Source organism: Mandrillus leucophaeus, unplaced genomic scaffold, assembly GCF_000951045.1.
Source record: "Mandrillus leucophaeus isolate KB7577 unplaced genomic scaffold, Mleu.le_1.0 Scaffold465, whole genome shotgun sequence".
Lineage (NCBI taxonomy): Eukaryota > Metazoa > Chordata > Mammalia > Primates > Cercopithecidae > Mandrillus > Mandrillus leucophaeus.
This window is the reverse complement of record NW_012104976.1, coordinates 1,863,384-1,882,917: the sequence shown is the minus strand read 5'-3', so window position 1 is coordinate 1,882,917 and position 19,534 is coordinate 1,863,384. Positions and strand designations below refer to the sequence as shown.

Below are 19,534 nucleotides of genomic sequence, written 5' to 3'. Positions count from 1 at the left end.
TTGTGCACATGTACCCTAGAACATAAAGTATGATAAAAAAAATGTGGGTTGCACTAAGTTGCAGTAAACTGGTTTTTATAAAGGGATTTCAACTTAAAAGAGTAGGTACCTTGGGAAGAAATAATTTAAAGCAATTTCAACAATCATACTTTAGTAACACTTTTAATGTGGGTTCTAATCTCTAATTTTTATATCAACTTTATTGAGGTGTCATAATTTACATATCATAACATTAGTACATTTTAAGTCTCTCTACCTCATACATTCTCACAAATGTCTACCTTCATGAATCCACTGCCCTCATCAAGATCTAGAATATTTCAATCCCTGTTTAGGTTCCTTCTTGTCCTATTGCAGTTAGTTTCTCAATCCCATGCCGCAGGCTATCTAATAAGTTGGTTTTGAGCCAACACTTTCTCCTGGCTTTATTACTATCTATTCATCAGTGCTTGAAATGCCACAAGTATGTTTAGATTTCAGTCTTTATGACCCAGGCTTGGTGATTAACTCATGCCCTTATTTAAACTGGAAGGATTATCCTTTGAAGAAAAATGATCAACAAAGCTTGGGTTCTTGAGTATGTCATCGCATTCCTTTGCCATGGCCTTATTCTTAAAATACAGCGTTGTTTCTTTTGAGAAGTGGAAGGTTTCTGTCTGTCTTGCAGCAGACACTGGCTATGACACTTCCATTTAATAAGGACTTGCCAAGTGCCACCTGTCTGCTTGACTACTCTAGGCATTGAGTTGAGAGTAAGTGGAGTCCCAAAGACAACATCCCTAACTCTGCAAGCTTAGCAACTTGGGAAGAATTACTTGAACTAGACATAGTAGTTTAGAGGTTTACTTTTCTACATGTCAACCCCCTAACTTCCTGCTCACATAAATTGGAATGCTGGGTTGTTTTGATTCTGCCTCTGAGATATCTCTTGAATGTCTTGTGGCCAGGTGAGGCTCTCATTCTCTCTTGCCTAGACTGCTGTAAGAGACTCCTAATTGCAAACTGTAGCAGAGTTGATACCCTGTCGTCTAAAGTTAACCAGGGCTAAGTTTCCAAAATTCTGGATCCAGGCTTGCCCCAGCTTCTCAGACAGCCACTGTCTTCCAACTTCCTATAAACAGAAGCAAAAACTTTTGAGAATGGCATTCTAGTCCTTTGCAATCTGGTCCCAACCCTGCTTTCCAGTGTCATCTCCAGCTCCACTTCCATTCTGTACTGTCTACCCCAGTGCTGCCTGAAGGTCCCCCACATATCTCCTTCCCTGGTCTGCATTTGTGCTTTGCCCTCTTCGAATGTTCTCTTATCTCTTTCTCTTGTCAAAATCCTACATATCCTTTGCAGGGTCTCCTCTGGAACAGCTTCCTTAATTTCCTCAGTCATTTCCTCCTCTGTGTTCCCTTAATGTTATTTTTGCCTCTATTTTTTGCATTATCATTAGTTATATGTATATCCCCTCTCCCAGTAGATTAGTGTACCTTTTAGGTAAAGGAACTGTGTCTTATTATCTTTGAATCCCAAAACTGAGCACAGAGCCTGGCACATAGACAGCAATGAATGTTGAACTGCAGAAGAAACAACTAGGGGACCAAAGCAAGTACACATTCCTGCTAACATAACATACGTAGGTGATGCACACAGTACACATATATGTCCATTGCAAATGCATGTGCTGAAAGAATGAAATAACCTTGAAAAAGGGCAATGTGGAGAAAACTGCTTTCTTTTATTAAGAAATGTTTAGTTTTTTAATATTTAAAAATGTATATAAAACATTCATATACATATACAAAGCTTTTGCTAAATAGATAATTGCATTTGTGAGAAAAAAATGGTACCTACCCAATTTTCCAACAATGAGGATTGGTTGAATCCATCATCCCACGGTTATATGGTATATATAGAATACAATGTACAATGTCACATAAAGATGTAAAAGAATACATAAGGGCAGAGAAATACATTTGCAGGTCATCAAAAAAGCAAGTTACAAAATCATATCTAATTTATGAGCCTAGTTTTGTGGGAAAAAAAAAAAAGGCAGAAGGGATTTCTATCAAAATGGTAATCATGGTTAAAAATGATTTGTTCTCTTTTTTGTTTACCCTTCTAGGTTAACAGCATGTTTGTAAACACACAGCATGTTTGTAATAAATAAAAGAACTATTATAAAAATTATGTACATGAGAAATAGTTCTTCAATATCAATTTTGGAGAGCAATCAAGTTCTCAAGTTGTTCTGCAGGCCAGTTTAATTCTCAACATACATACCACTTGAAATTGCAGAAAAGATACATATTCTATAGGCTACTTTTTCTGGATATTTCTATGCTTCATTATAGTTCGTCTTCAGAAAGACACTGGCTTTAATTGGAAAATCATTTTGTCAAGGTCTCATTATAAAGTTATTTCAAGAAATGTGATTTAAAAATGATTTTCTTTTCTTTTTTCTTTTTCTTTTTTTGAGACAGAGTCTCACTCTGTTGCCCAGGCTGGAGTGCAGTGGCATGATCTCAGCTCACCGCAACCTCTGCCTCCTGGGTTCAAGCGTTTCTCCTGCCTCAGCCTCCGGAGCAGCTGGGATTACAGGCACACGCCACCATGCCCGGCTAATTTTTGTATTTGTAGTAGAGATGGGGTTTCACCATGTTGGCCAGGCTGGTCTCAAACTCCTGACCTCAGGTGATCCACCCACCTCGGCCTCCCAGTGTTGGGATTACAGGTGTGAGCCACCACGCCCAGCCTTAAAAATGATTTTCATAGTTAAATTAAGCAAAGAAAATGGCTAGCCTAAAATTCTTCTCTCATCCTCTGTGGAAGGCAAATAAAACCCCATTACAATGAAACAGCTTAAACTAATGGCTCCTTTTTCCTCTGTTTGAAATATGCCTGTGGATAATATGAAATAAAACAGAAAGTTGCCATGAGGAGGCCCATGGAATTAGTAATTAGTTTTTCAGTTGGCAATTAATTTTAAATAGACTCCCTAATTACTTCTGTTTTAAGTGCCTTTTAAAAGTTCTTCACTGGGCGATGACTAAAGCTGGCACATTCCCATGGGCAGAATACCAACTCCTGGGGTCAGTAGCCCCTTGGTTTTTTGAAAAGTCAAGAAACACAGAAGGTAACATCAGTCACAGAGTCCAGGAGACCCTGATGACTGCACCAAAAATCTACCGAGGACTTGCCAATTGGACTGGCTGTAGCTCTGCTGGATAGGAGTAACATGATTGTGGGCTCCTGTGCAAAATAAAAATACAGGGACTCTTGTTTAAACAGTATTAAGACACTCAATACAAATCAGAGGATAGCATTAAATGAAATACAGGGCCCTTCCAAGCAAGGAGCTCTGTTTGACTGCACATCTATAAAACTTCCCATTGCTGGATGAGATTATAGTTATACCTTCTGTGATACCTAAAAAGTTGCAGCTCATCTGGGTATAAACTTTTTCAAGTACCTATGGCTTGGCATGAAACTATGCCTAGGATGATTAAGTGTAAGCAAACGAATTCATCAACTAAATACTCAAAACTCCATGTTTATTGGTACACGGAATGTCTGTGGTGGACAGCTACCCAACAATCATGCAACGGGTTTTCTATATGGGCCACTAAGTGTGACCACTGGATCCATTCATTCATCCATCTAATAAATACTTAACTCCTGCTGCATGGCAGGTACTGGGGATACAAAGACAGATGGCTCCCACCACTTATGTCCTCTCAAATGGCTCTCATTTCTCAGGAGACAAGCATGTATAGAGTTGATTGTTGGAGTGGAGGGGTCAAAGGAAGTTTCTCAGAGAAGAAAACAAATGAATTGAGTCCTGAGGGAAAGACAGGAGTTGTCAGTAGCAAAATAAGGTGGAAGAGTGACAGGAAGAAAGGGCATTACAAATCGTGGGAACATGTGTGAAGTTAACAATGCTGAAATTGCAAGGTATGCTCAGAGAAGGATAAAGGGTTCAGCATTATTAAATGCCTAAGTTTAGAACAGTAGAGGCTGAAACTGTCTATTTTCAGAGCCAACTGCAAGTTACCAGAGGTGTTATAACCAATTATAGTTAGTGTAAACTAGAAACTGGGCCTACGTTAATGGATAAATTAGCAGAAAGAAAAAAGAAAGATTGGAAGGAGCAAGGTGGAGAGGATGCGTGGGTGGGAAGTGTTTTGTAATATGTGAGAAGTTATTAAAAGAGCTTACGAGCAGATGATGGACAACATAATCGTGCCTGTCAAGGAGGCTTCACAAGGTGAAGCGGTAGGATGTATCCTGCAGCAAAGCTGATAAGCACATTTCACCGAGCCTCAACATGTCCTGGTGAGGCAAGGAGTCAAAGCTTGGGGTCCTTGAATTTTCTGCAGAAAATGCCCGGGGGTGGATGGAGATTTTCCTAGCTATATTAGAACTCCCTTAAATCCGTCCTCTGCATTGCTGAGTGTTGGATCAGGACTGATCCAAATTAGCAGCTAAGAGGCTTTTTTTTTTTTTTTTTTTTTTTAAATAACCAACCTGTGGCATCTACAAATGAGGTAGCGCATGAGTGAGGGAGCTTCTGGAAAGAACCACTGTGATCAACTGTTATGGGTCAGAATTCCCTGCTAATGGGTGACTGTGCTAAAACACTTGCTTAAGGCACCTCCTTTTTGGAAGGAATTAGCTGTTTCCTTTGACAGCTAGTGTTTTGACCCCTGTTTGGAAGAAACTGGATGTTTAAAAGGGCAGTGATAACAAGAACTTACATATGTCAAAGGCAAAAACTTCTAAATAGGGAAAGGCATAACAGTCAACTACAGAGAAAATAAATGTCCAGCTCCCTCCTAGACTTTCTGAATCAGGTTCTGGAGATGGAACCCTTGTCTGTTTGTTTGTTTAGGCTGTTTATTTTTAAAAACTCTCCAAAGGATTCTGACACAGAAATGCTAGAGTGTCATGGCCTTGCATCTGCTTGGTTGCAGGCACTGTAGAAGGTGTCCTAACACTGGTAGGAGGTAAAGAATTCAGGGAGGGGTTTATGGAGCCCAGAGCCCTTCGCTCAGATCACTATCCATTTAACAGATGTCTTGGGAGGGGCCATGTAACCTTTTTGAACTTCGATTTCTCCATCTATAGGTGGGAGCATCCAGATCTTTTCGTCCCCTGGTAAGAGCACACGCATGATTTTGAGCTTTCTAGAGAAAGCCTTAAAATAGAAGATGATATTTTTGATATCTACAACACAAAAGGCTTTGACCACAATGTCCTCTAGAAAATGACTCATGTTTCTCAGTCTTTAGGGAGGATTATTTAATTTTTACTGACATTTTAATAGTCCCTTAGCCACCTTCGAAGATTTAACACTTCGGAGAATAACAGCTTTGGGGAAGGGGGTAAAATACATTAAATCAGTGACCTATGCAGCTTAGGCATAACAATTTCTAAGGCAGTAGGAAAAACAAAGAATAGATGCTACTTAAGAAAAAACAGGCTAAAATCAGAATGGAATCAATCTCTTTCAAAACATTTTCCTGTAGAAATTGTTGGAGTATAGAAAAAAGCATTAGGCTGAGGTGATGATAAGCTCCTTTTTGATCCAGTTTTGCCACTAATTAAGTCATCCTGGGAAAGTCTCTTTGTCTCTGGACCTCAAGATTTGACTGGATTTTGTCTCGGGGTCTTTTCAGTGGTAACATCCTAAGATTGAATAGGATGGCATTTCCGTAAGAAGTGGACCTAGTGCCCCACGGAGGGCCCATGAATCCATGAGAACAGCAACAAGGAGCAGCCAATAGCTTTCCACCATCACTCATCCCTGCCTATGTCAAATAGCTGTGCTCCCAACACAGATGCACTGCTCCTTCCCAAGGTGGGCCCCGTTCTAATTGCCACTGATCTGCACAAGAGCCCCTGTTCCTTGGAGAGTGGAACCTATGAAAAGATAATGTCTATGATCAGGGAATCTTAAGGATGTGTAGATAGACTTGAAGATGGCCATGAACTTGCATTAGTATACTAGTTCTCTCTTGCTCCATGCCAAACTGCCCCAGAATTTAATAGCATAACACAACAAATGTTTATTATTTCATGGTTTCTATGGATCAGGAATCCAGGCATTAGTTCGTTATCTGTGGCTCAGCATTTCTCTTGAGGTTGCAGTCAAGCTGTCAGGCAGGGCTGCAGTCTCATCTGGAGGCTCAAATGGAGGTTGGAGGGTGGGTCCATTTTCAAGAGCAGTTGTTGATAGACCTTGACCCCTCACCACATGAGCCTCTCTCAGGGCTGCCTCACAGTACCACAGCTGTCTTCCCCTGGGGCAAGTGATCCCACAGAGAGTAGGAAAGAGTGTTGTAGACTGAATTATGATCCCCTAAAATTCATATGCTGAGGCCCTAATTTCCACTGAGACTGCTTTGGAGATAGGGCTTTTAGGAGGTAATTAATGTTAAATGAGGTCGTTAAGGGTGAGGTCCTAATGTGACAGGATTAGTGACCTGTAAGAAGAAAAGAAAGACAGCTCTCTCTACACCCAGGTGCCCCTAGGAAAGGCCATGTGAACACACTGGGAGAGTTTGTCTACAAACCAAGGAGAGGGCCCTGGACAAAACCTGACCAATGCTGGCACCCTGAATGTAAATTCCCAGACTTCAGAACTATGAGAAAGTAATGTCTGTTGTTGAAGTCACCCAGTCTAAGGTACTTCGTTATGGCAGTCTGACCAGACTAATACAAAAAGCATTGCCAAGATGGATGCCACAGTCTTCTCATAACTTCATCTCTGAAGTGATATGATCACTTCTGTCATACCCTGTTCATTAGATGTGAGTCAGTAAGTCCAGCCCCCTCTCAAGGGAAGGGGTGTGAATATCAGGAGGTGGGGAATCACTGGGGTTATCTTAGAGGCTGCTACCATAAGGGAGGAATATGGCATCTCTATTTTCATTAACCTCTAACTGGCTTTAGTGTCACATTCCATAATAAATGTAGGCAACAAGTCACTGCGGTATGAACAGCACCTGTGGTTTTGTAACCAATATAAATCAGATATTTTCTTATTATTTTATGGTTGTTGTACCTGCCTCTGCTTACCACTACTTTGAAACATGGGAGTTGTTAGACCTATTGCACTAGATTTTGTTGTTTAATATATAAAAAGAAATTCATATTACTATATAACAACTGAAAAAATGCTTGGACAAATCTATTTTATTTGTAACTTTTTGTATTTTATTTTTTGAGATGTAAAACATTATTCTGAGAGGTGATTCACAGGTGTCACCAAACTGTTAAGGCATTTGTGACACAGAAATATTAAGAATCCCTAAGCAAGTGATATTCAAAGTGTGGTTCTGGGAACAGCAGCGTCAACATCACCTGGGAACTAGTCTGAAATGCAGATTATCAGGAGGTCCCTTCCCTGACCTACTGAGTCAGAAACTCTGGCGGAGGGACCCAGCAATCTGTTTATGCCCTCGAGGTAGCTCTTATGCTCACTGAAGTTTGAGAACCACTGATCTAGAGTCTCATTCAGAAATTGCATTTTCCACAAGCTCCCAGGTGATACTGAGACTGTCGGTCCAGGGACTTCTTCTTGAGTACCACTGTCCTACCCCTGACTATAGCATCACTATTAATTGAATGTCTGTTAATCAACCCTCCTGTGGCCCCTATCATAATGTCTGCAGCCCTGCTACTAACCAGCTGTGGCTCAGGGCAAGTTACCTCAACCCTTAGAGTTTATTCATATATTAAATAGAACGAAAAAGTATGCTAAGTTGCAGGGTTATTATGAGAAATGGGAATAATGTATCTAAAGCACTTGGCACAGTGCCTGAAATGGAGCAGAAGCTCTGAAAGCAGATGGTATTAGCCATATTATGAATATCATTTAAAGCTCTTATTAAGTAACTGAGCTTGCCTAGGAGGGTTCAAGACTAGTAGAGAAGAAACACGCATGCAGCTCTCTGTCAGGGTAATCAGGACATGCGTGGGAGCTCAAAACAGGGATATCTAACTCCAACGAAGGAAAATGTGGCCTTACAAGTTCAAAGTGCTTTTTATTCACTCTTGGACCAGTCTCACACTGATGCTTTGAGGCCAGCAAAGGGAACATTACTGTCATTCTCACATTACAGAAGAAGAAACTAAAGGCTCAGAGAAGCTAAAGACTTGCCCCAGGTCACTAATCATCAGGGCTTTCCCCATGCTCTTGTGAGCTCTTGATCAATCCACTTACTAGATGTGTTTCTGGGTACATTTGGGGATGTCCCTGTGGCCTGATCTCCAGGGTCTGGAGAAACCCAGGGGTGCTGTCTCAGCTGAGAGATGAGGCTATGAGGAAGTTGTCTACTTAGAAAATCCTAAAAGGGAGAAATGGCAGGATGTTTGCATGCCTCCACTGTGGAAGACATGGACACAGCCAGTTTCTTCCAGATGCCACAGACTGCGCCTTCTCTCTGTCCCACACACTCACATACCGATGCCAGTGAAAAAGCATGCTTCAGGATTCACCTCTGCTGTCATATGTGCCTTTTTTTTTTCTTTTGCTTTTGGAGCACAGTGCAAAGGTAGTATATTTAGTCAAGTTCCTTAAAGACTGGAGTTTCAGAGAGTAAATGCTGAATGTATATTGTCTTCCTTGTTTGTTTTCCTTCGGGAGCTCAGAAGGGTGACGATAGAAGATTTGACATCAAACACCATCACCGAGAGTTGGAACTTTGCTTTAGCTATCAAATCTAAAAGGGAGTGGCTAGGGCTCCAGTATAGACAAGCATTTCGGATTCTTACAGATTGGTTTGAGCAACACTTCCTCAGACACTGTCCCAAGAAGATCCAGGAAACTGAGAACCCAGGGCACGTGAGATGCTTTTCCACTAGAGTTGCAGCATCTCGTCCACATTTCCAGTGGACTTTTGTCACCTCCAAACTTTTCTTCCCAAGTCTTGGTTCATGGTTCTCAAAAAGTGGCAGCCAAAAAAGGCTGAGATGGGTCAGAAGAGGCAGGAAAACCACTGGATAGATTCACTGAAGGTGGTTTGGTCAGAAAGATCTCCATCTAACAATCATTAGTGGTCATTTTCATGCATATTCCTCTCAAATAAATACATTCCTCCTTCATAGGCAGCTATTCTCTCAGAGCAAATGGTGCCCTGGCCAGCCCTGTACTTCTTCTGACAAGATCTATGCTTTGGAAAACCCAGTTCATTCCAGCATCTTCCCTATGAGAGCAAAGTGCAGGGGTCAAGATGCTATGTCTCTCATGAAATACTCACTACACAAATTCCCAACATGGACAGCAAGCTTACACCATTATAGTGAATGCCAGCACAAAATGGAGGACGCTGAGGACAACTGAGACACACACTCGGGGCAAAACAGGGAAGCTCTGTCAAAAGATAAGTTTTCTTAGTGTCTTTCCTCTTTTCCATTAATATGAGGATCAAACTATGAACTTTAGGGGACAGGCAGCATTCTGGAAGACTCAGAATTTTTCATATTTTCTATTAATGCAATTTACTGATTGGGACCACTGCCCATTCATGTATTAAATAATCTGGCACCTACAGAGCCCTCACTGGGTGAGGTATTTCTCTTCATTTTTTACTGACTCCCTCTCACCTTTCCCCTCACCCTGAAACAAACTCCTGCATCTCCTCAGGTCACTCAGCCCAGCGGCTGCCCTGCTTATCTCAGACGGCAGTCTACTTCCTGTATAGAGACATTCGAGGGCAGGCGTGTGCCTCTCAGTGGGTTTCCTTAGCATCTCCCTTTGAGCATCTTCCTTTGTGTTTCAATTTTTCCTTTCTGCCTCTCTCTTTCCTTTTACTTCTTTTTTATTTTTATTTTTATTTTTTCGAGATGGAGTCTCACTCTCTTGCCCAGGCTGGAATGCAGTGGGGTGATCTCTGCTCACTGCAACCTCCACCTCCTGGGCTCAAGTGATTCTCCTGCCTCAGCCTCCGAGTAGCTGGGATTACAGGCTTACGTCATCACACCTGGCTAATTTTTGTGTTTTTAGTACAGATGGGGTTTCACCCTGTTGGCCAGGCTGGTCTCGAACTACTGACCAGAAGTGATCTGCCCGCCTTGGCCTCCCAAAGTGCTGGGATTACAGGCATGAGCCACCACACCCAGCTCTTTCCTTTTACTTCTAAAGCCAAGTAGTCCCTCCACACCCCTGAGGCTAACTGTCCCTGCTCATGAGTGATGTCACCTTCTCCCACCTCTTTGGGACCCACTGGGGCAATTTTCTTTCTTGCTTTCATCGTTGTAGCAGAGGCAATGAGTGTTCACCAAGTCTCCCTGGGCCTCTCCTATGTGTCCCTGCTCCTATGCAGGTGGGCCAGCCTGAGAGACTCCTTCTGGGCAGTGGATAGTGGTGGAATGATGTGGTCTCCACTAGGCTGAGGCAGCTAACAGCTGGCATGCTGCCTTCATCTCCCTCTTCCCCTCTGCCATGACCTTGGAAGCCAAAGTTCAGAAGGTGGTGGGACCAGATTTCTGAGTCACTAGATAGACTCCCACTGACCTGTACTTCACCTGGGCAAGAAATAAGCTTTTGCTTTGCTAAGCCATTGAGTCTTTTTACGGATGATCTCAGTCTTGCCAAGCCTGTCCTGGCTAATACTCATCTCTCCATCTCTCTGTCTCTCTGTCTCTCTCCTCTGTCTCTCTCTCTCCATCCAAGTTCAAGTCCCAACCCTTAGCACTTTGGTAAGTGCTAATACCATTTGGTGAATCCTTCCTGAGTTGTCCCAGTTGAAGGTTCATTGCTTACATTGCAATGCTCCCACGTGGACCTATGGAGTGTTTTACATGTGCTATCTGACCAATCCTTACAAAATCATTAGTTTTACAGATGTAATTTTATTACCACACTCCTCATAGTTTTCTAGGAATCTTGTTGTACAGGCCTGTTTCCCACTATGACTGTAAACCCCTTGAAGGCAAGACTGTCACAATCAGCAAACATGTCTTTATTCCTGACTTCCTTCTGGAGGTTCACACTTGAATTCCCAATGTGTCCCCATGTTTCATCTTCCTCTCCATGCCAGGCTGTACTGTTGACCGCCTATGCTACTTCTGCTCATGCAGCACCTTCACCTGGTGCCCATGTTTGAAATTTTGACTAAATAGTTTACCTTGTTTTTGGTCTAGTCAGTTGCCAAAATCTACAGATTTCACATCTGAAATCTCAATCTGGCTTTCACCAGCTCCTTATTTTTTATTTAATTTTTTGAGACGAAGTCTTGCTCTGTCACCCAGGCTGGAGTGCAGTGGCGTGATCTCAGCTCACTGCAAGCTCCGCCTCCCGGGTTCCCGCCGTTCTTCTGCCTCAGCTTCCTGAGTAGCTGGGACTACAGGCGACTGCCGCCATGCCCAGCTATTTTTTGTATTTTTAGTAGAGACGGGGTTTCAACGTGTTAGCCAGGATGGTCTCGATCTCCTGATCTCGTGATCCACCCGCCTCGGCCTCCCAAAGTTCTGGGATTACAGGCATGAGTCACTGCGCCCAGTCCACCAGCTTCTTATTTTTAAATCCCAAAGCCACCACTCTCATTTTGGCCCTTGTGGTCTTTCTTAATGCACTCCTAGGAGCTTTCCTAGTCCCTGGTTTTCCTTGTTCCAATTCATTTCAGAGGCTCCTATCAGATTAGCATCCCCCAAACTCTGAATTCATTATTTCTTTTCTCAAATGTGCTTAATGGTTCTTTTCCATCTGTTTAATTAAGTGGCCTTCACAAACAACCACAATCAGGCCCAGTCTACTTTCCTTATCTCATTAATCTCTCCTCCCTCCTGGACCAAGTGATGTTCTCTAAACTATTTAGTTGGGTCCACACTTTCCCAACTTCCTGGCTCCTATCTTCCTGAATGCATTCCTATCCCTGACTGTGGAAATCCTATTCATTCGGGGAAATTTGCTTTTTTAAAATTTTACTTTAAGTTCTGGGATACATACGCAGAATGTGTAGGTTTGTTACACAGGTATATATATGCCATGGTGGTATGCTGCATCTATCAACCCGTCATCTAGGTTTTCAGCCCCAAATGCATTAGGTATTTGTCCTAATGCTCTTCCTCCCCTTGACCCCCACACTCCAACAGGCCCCAGTGTGTAATGTTCCCCTCCCCATGTCCATGTACTACTAACGGTATGTGTGTTCCCTTTAACAACTATTCATTTTACTACTATTCACCTTTAACTTCCCTTTTTCATAAATGTTGGGTCATGAAGTCATGTCACCAGTTTATGGGAGCAAAGATATTTCCAATTGAACTTAAGGTTAAAAATCTAGAGACCTGCCATGGTATTTCTTAGAACTCATAAAATGGGTGTAAAATTATCATGTCCTCTTCTGTTTTTATTTTATTCCTGACCCAGGCAATGACTCTAACATTAATGTTAGTTCATTATAAGTGATTCATAGAAAAATAGTTGTTTGGCTAAAAGCAATAATATATTTTAAATTTATCAAATCAGGATATGAAGGTTTAGCAAGTCATAGAGTCAGATTTCAGATTATATCCTTGTCTTTTCTTTGCAATTCATAATGAATGGTACATTTTGTAGTCAATTGCTGGCTGTCTTAATCTGTTTGGGCTATAAAAAATACCCGAGACTTGGTAGTTTATAAACAACAGAAATTTATTGCTCATAGTTCTGGAGGCTGGGAAGTCCAAGATCAGGGCACCAGCAGATTTGGTGTTGGTGGGGACACATTCTATTTGAAAGGGGCCTCCACCAGACACTAGGTGTTCTTGCGTGACAGAAGGGACAAACAGGCTCCCTCAAGCCTCTTTTATAAAGGCACTGAAGAGCCCTCAGGACCTAATCACCTCCCAAAGGATGCATCTCTTAATATGGACACATTGGGAATTAGGTTCCAACATACGAATTTTAGAGGGACACAAATTTCAGATCATAGCACTGGTGGAATAATTTACAACTTCTGGTAAAGCAATATGCTTAACCAAAGAAGTTTCATGAACCAAATATGCCTGTCATTTACACAAATGAAGCCAATGATCTTCACTAGGATCAAAAACCAATTAGACAACTTGGATGAATCTTAAGAGAATTATGCTGAGTGAAAAAATAAGGCCAATCTCAAAAGGTTACAAACTATATAATTTAATTTAAATAGCATTTTTGAAATAAGAAAATTATAGATATGGAAGTCAGTGGTTGTCAGGGGTGAGGGATTGGGAAGGAGGTGTAGGGAGGGGGTGGGTCTGGCTCCAAAGGGGCAGCAAGTGGGAGGTGTGTGATGTATGAATGTGGTGCTTACATGAAGCTGCACAGGTGATAACATTGCATAGAAATATATACACGCACACACCCTGAAATTTGAATCAACTCTGTGGATTGTACCAAGGTCAATTTCCTAGGTCTTTTGGTATACTATAGTTAGGCAAGGTGTTACCACTGGGAGAAGGGCTGGGTGAAGAAACTCTTGACTTCTCTATATATTATTTTGAAACTTCCTGTGAACCTATAATTATTTCAAAATAAAAAGCTTAAAAATCAGACCTTTCCTTGTCATACTAGAGAAGGATCTGCAAACGAGGTCAGGAGGTAACACAAGGGTATTAGTCCATTCTCATGCTGCTAATAAAGATAGACCTGAGACTGGGTAATTTAAAAAGGGAAAAGGTTTAATTGACTCACAGTTCTGCATGGTTGGGGAGGCCTCAGGAAACTTAAAATCATAGCGGAAGGCCAAAGGGAAGCAAACACATCCTTTTTCACATGATGGCAGAAAGGGGAAGTGCCAACAAAAGGGGGGAAAGCCCCTCATAAAATCATCAGGTCTCATGAGAACTCACTTACTATCATGAGAACAGCATGAGGATAACCGCCCCATGATTAAATTACCTCCCACCAGGTCTCTCCCACGACACATGGGGATTATGGAAACTACAATTCAAGATATGACTTGGGTTAGGTCACAGCCAAACCATATCAATAAGTAAGAAAAGTGGCTAGCAGAGGCAAGGTTAGTGCCGTGGCCAATGTCAAGGATGCAGCTGCTCTTTAGCTCCTGCCATGGGGGACCTGTGTGCCTGGAATTGCTGAGTCTTCTGAGTGCTGTTGTTTTTTATAAAATGCTGCAAATCTAAATTTCTAATGAAATTCTGACTTTTAAATATTAATAGCTATTTTTCTTTTCTTTCTTTCTTTTTTTTTTTTTTTTTTTTTTGAGATGGAGTCTCGCTTTGTTGCCCAGGCTGGAGTGCACTGGTGTGATACTGGCTCACTGCAACCTCCGCCTCCTGGGTTCATGCAATTCTTGTGCCTCAGCCTCCCGAGTAGCTGGGACTACAGGCGCATACCACAATGCCTGGCTAATTTTTGTATTTTTGGTAGAGACGGGGTTTCGCCATATTGGCCAGGTTTGTCGTGAACTCCCGACCTTGTGATCTGCTCACCTTGGTCTCTCTTTTGAACATTGTAGAGGCCAAACTAGAAAGCTAGATTTGTGTGCAATGGCCATTCATGTGCAAACTCAGCTTCCAGACAGAGGTTCATTTTGGCTCCCAGATAAATTCCACCCTCAACAATCTGGTAATCTCAGTGCACAGTGAGATTACCAGATTCACACTGGTTTGTAATCTCTTAGGAAACAGGGAGAGATGGTCACTTTTGAGGCAGTAAATGTTCTTATCAGGCCACTAATGAAAATGTCTTAAGCCACCAATCATTGACAGGGATTCTGAAGAATGTCAGCATTCATTTGATTGCAGCTCAGACTGATGCTGCTGCGACTGGAATCCCCTGTTTACTCTGTCCAAGACTTTCACAACCACTTCGTCAGTATGCTGTCTAAGGCGTAGTAGGTGCTCAGTCTGTGTTGTTAGAAATATTCATTTGTTCTTCCTCAGCTGTCTTAGTTCTTGTACATTTTAAAGCTAAAAGAGATCTACAAAAACTGAGAAAATGAACTAAAATCTGGTATCTTATGCCACAGTTCTCCTGTGGCTGATGCAATGGCCTGGTGACTATACTTTATACATAGATGCCAGCAGTACCCTTATAATCTGTGTCTCTATTTGAAGCTTTGAATATAAGCCTCTTACTCATTATCAAAAAATGAGTTGATCAAGGTGCTGGTAAGATCCTCATTCCAGTTTTGGTTCCTTAAAGTCTTTATCATCTCTGCCCTGTTAAATGTCCAGAATCTAGACATTCCTTCCTCCCCAACTCCCAACCAGGCCATCTGACTCAAAAGAAGTGAAAGGAGGACATAGCATGTTCTTCACAACTTACAAAACAGCTCCAAGCACACTGTCTGTGAGTCAGTAACACTCCAATCCACCCCCGCATGTTTCAAAAGCACCATGTGCACTAATCAGACATCCGTGTCCAGTCTAGCAGCTTGGGTACACTCAACTCCTTCATGGAGTGCCGAGAAAAATTCCAACCTTTCAGCTTTTAAAATTTCATCTATGGCCTAATTATACATTCTCAAAATCAAATTTAAAATGATTAAGTGATTCATTTCCATTAATTCTGTTCTCTTTCCCCAAAGTCATCTGCTAATAAGAGTCCAGAGAATGTTTTCTAATCCTCCTTTAAAAAAGAGACTATTTGTAGGTATTACATAAATATACATCAGCAAGAGGTCTTTCTTGTTTGCCATTTTTCACAAAGCTCTTTAATATGTAGACTTTTAAAAGGGTTGGTTCTCAGCCTTGAAAATTATGCTAATGAGGCAAGAGCAATAATTCAAATTGTAGCCACTAATTTCTCTAAGGGAAAATATGCAGAGACCCTGGGCTCTACGTTTGTTTTTAACTAATTATCATGTATTTACTTTTCCGTTAGTCCAATAATTTTTCTTTCAATTCAGAATTAAGCAATATGACACTGAATTATATAAAGGCCTGTTTAGCATAGCAGACACACCTCATCATTTCCTAGTATTCTGATTTACAGCTCTTAAAATGCACAACCAAGAGGCTGTCTATATGCCCTTTTGTATTTACATTCCATCATGCAGTCACCTCAATAACTTATGCATTCTCAGAAGGTCTACCTAGCAATTAACTCCAGTCTTTTCTAACTCACCATCTCATTATGTAAAGTGGATTTGAACATAAACTTTATTAGCAACTTTCAGTTCTAATTCCTTATTTCCCCCACCCCCACTCTGCTGAACAATGTCAGTTTATATATGACAAAAATGCTTTGGAAAATGGCAGTTTAAAAAATCCATGTTGGACTGGCAGCACATTTAGTAATTAGTTTTTGCACAGCTAAAGCATGTGATCCAGTTCGTCATAGAAATGGAAACGAATCGAATTCTCCCTGCTTTACAACATAGCCTTTTGACTATGTTTAGGAGGAAAAGACAATGAGGAAATCTATCATTTTTATTCAAAAGCTCAAAATCTAAAAACAACAAAACAAAACCCAAACAAACCAACCCAAACTCCTTTGCTAAAAGGTAAAGGACTTCTTAGCATCTCTTCTTCAAACTCAAGAAAGAGGACTTTCCTCACGCATATGAAGTGTATCAACTGAATAGTTGAAATGGGGTTTAATGTACATGTTCTTGTGGTAAAGAACCAAGGGGGCTGATGAAGGTTCTCATAGAACTAAAGGAATGGCAGCACCTGAAGACAAAGTGTCCACTGTGTGACAGGGAGATGCCTGCAACTGACTTACCAACGTCGGGGTCCACGGCTTGAACTCTGGTCAGCAGAGCCTTGGTGGCTGTGTTCTCATAGACGCAGGCGTTGTAGTGGTCAGAAGAAAACACAGGGGGGTTATCATTCACGTCCTCCAGGATTAGGTGGATGTTCGACTGGCAGAATCTGCCACCCCCGTCAGTGGCCTTGGCCATAAGGCTGTACACAGGGACCCTTTCCCGGTCCAACAGAGCCAAGGTTTTTAACTCGCCTGTGAAAATAAATGGCAGCACAATTGGTCTGAGTTTTTAAAAACTGTCTTTCTTTGGAGAGCAGAGGACCAATTATATACACAACTCTCAACATAGGAAGGACTAATGTCATTTGGCCCAGGTGTCCCATACTTAAAATGTAGCAAATCCAACAATTTATGTGTATGGAAAAATGTATGGGATTCTAGATGCAAAAACAAAACAGCTGTGTGACTTTCAAATTAATCCCTTTCGAAACCTCTGGTATAAGGGGCTCTTTCTTTTGACTACATGGAGAAGCCTCAAACCTCTTTAAACCTCTCAAGATCTACTCTGGAGATCAGTCTCTGGATTTCTGCTATATGTCCAGAAAACACACAGAGAATGGACTTGTATCTCTAGTTCTCTGATGGTCAATATTGTCAACAACCCACAGACCTAGAAGGGCAGTCTCTTTGCCTCCAGATACTCAACTTTTTACTCCCTCATTTGCAGGAAAACAGGTAATGAAAACAGAAGCTGGCTTTAGGGGAGCAGGGTCTTGAAGGACCCCGATTGTGCAAGGGTTAACCCTTAACTTGCTGGATTGTGGAAGGGCCTGACGTTGCTTGGGGAGGAGTCAAGTGGGAGAAAACTTGAGGAGCATGGAAAAGCAGCTCCTTAGCATCCCACATGGAGCAATGTTATGTCTGTATTTTAACCACTGGAATAGCTGTATTGGTGCTGGATACCAGCTTGTGTGCAGATATTTTTGTTGTTCAAGTTTCATAAGATAATGACAACAAGCACAGTGACAAACCTGAATAAATGTTATTTGGTGGGAAGTATGACTCATGAAATATTATCACTCCTAAATAAAATGAGTAGGTATTATTTGGATGAAGCCCCCTATATTTATTTATTTATTTAATTTTATTTATTCATTTATTTTGACACTGAGTCTTGCTCTGTCGCCCAGGCTGGAGTGCAGTGGCACCATCTCTGCTCACTGCAAGCTCCGCCTCCCGGGTTCACACCATGCTCCTGCCTCAGCCTCCCGAGTAGCTAGGACTACAGGTGGCTGCCACCATGCCCAGCTAATTTTTTTTGTATTTTTAGTAGAGACGGGGTTTCACTGTGTTAGCCAGAATGGTCTTGATCTCCTGACCTCATGATCCACCCGCCTCGGCCTCCCAAAGTGCTGGGATTACAGGTGTGAGCCATTGCGCCTGGCCGAAGCTACCTATATTTATTAAGGGAGTTCATCTTTCAGCTTCCCGGCCATGGCCAGCCAGTTCTTGGATACAGGCTGGATCATTTCCCTCTCCTACTAAAAAAGCATCCAGGGCATTTCATTGGAACATTCAAGACACTCCACAATCTGGCCTAAAGTAGTTTTCCCTCCACTTTTGTATACGACATTACCTGGATGCGCTATGCTCTCTGGTCATGCTGTTCCTACAACTTGCAGTTTCCTGCTTAAGCCACTGAGAATTCTGACTCAGTTCAAATGCTAGTTCTTCCTTTAAGCAGTTTCCTTGTCTTATCAGAATATTAGTTACATCTTCATCTGTGCCCAGATATGGCTCCCCTTATGTTTCTCCTGAACACTCATTTCATTGTGCCTTACATTATTATTATTAGTTTACTTGCCTGTCTTCCCTACTGGATTACAATATCCCTTGGGCATGATTTATTTTGTTTATCTTGGAGTCTACCACAAATATCCCATAAAGTGCTTTTATGTCTACTGGCTACTCAATAAATGTTACCTATTGAATAGACAGTCATCAGGCCCATATAGCTGAGTAGTATATTCCCATGTAGCTAAGTCAGTGCTTCCTTGTAGGATGCAACTTCTTACGGGAGTGGGGCAGGGAAGAGTCACTATCTTTTTGGAGGCTCAATAGTCAGTTATTGTTCACTAGAATCAACACAACACTGAAAATATGCAAGCCAGCCAATCTTTATGCTTAAATTAAAAATGTCATTGGATGGGTCATCTAATCTACAAAACTAAAATAATTTGCCTCCATATAAAAGGCTTTTCCATTAGCTCTGGCCTTCAATGCAAGCATCTGCCTTTAGCACCTTGTCAATTTTACCTGAACGTACAACCAAGCAAATCTGAGGGCTCATAGGTTTGGATAAACTAGGCAAGCAAGTTTGATAAAAACTAGACAACTATGTTAATAAGAACCAGAAAGGGACCCTAAAGACATTTCAAAGTGAGAAAAATTCTCCTTCCTATGAATTGCTGTCTGCTTTTTATGGCAACCTGCATTTGTGATATAACTTCATTTATACCTGTTACGAGCATATACCTTAAAACTTACAGATATGAGAAACAAGAGAAGCAAACAGAGATGTCTCCTTACTTGATGCTAATAAATGTAGGTAAAGTCTGGGCAAGTTTTACAAAGGAAATAAAAAGTTTCTGTGGTCCAGAACACCCATATTTGGATGTGCTCCTATAATTTCTTAGAGTCCAAGATACTGAGCATCATATTCTTGGGGTGCAGAGGATGATACCCCAAAGTATTGCGCTTTGGCATACTGAGCACCTTCAATTAAAAAAAAATTGGAAGGCCTTAAAGCTGCCTTAGAACCAAGAACTTTCAAACTTTCTCGTATTCCCCTCATCTCTCTCAAGTGCAGGTGAAGACTCTCTTTGAAATTTCCTCATCTAAGAA

General features: G+C 41.6%; 1 protein-coding gene across 1 annotated transcript in view; it reads right to left on the bottom strand.

The window, feature by feature from the left end:
- FAT3 (FAT atypical cadherin 3) overlaps nt 1–19,534 on the bottom strand; it is a 566,847-nt gene that overhangs the window by 73,067 nt on the left and 474,246 nt on the right. Inside the window, exon 12 of the mRNA XM_011995004.1 lies at nt 16,649–16,882. Coding sequence (XP_011850394.1) covers nt 16,649–16,882 — 234 coding nt within the window. The remainder of the gene's footprint in view (nt 1–16,648; nt 16,883–19,534) is intronic.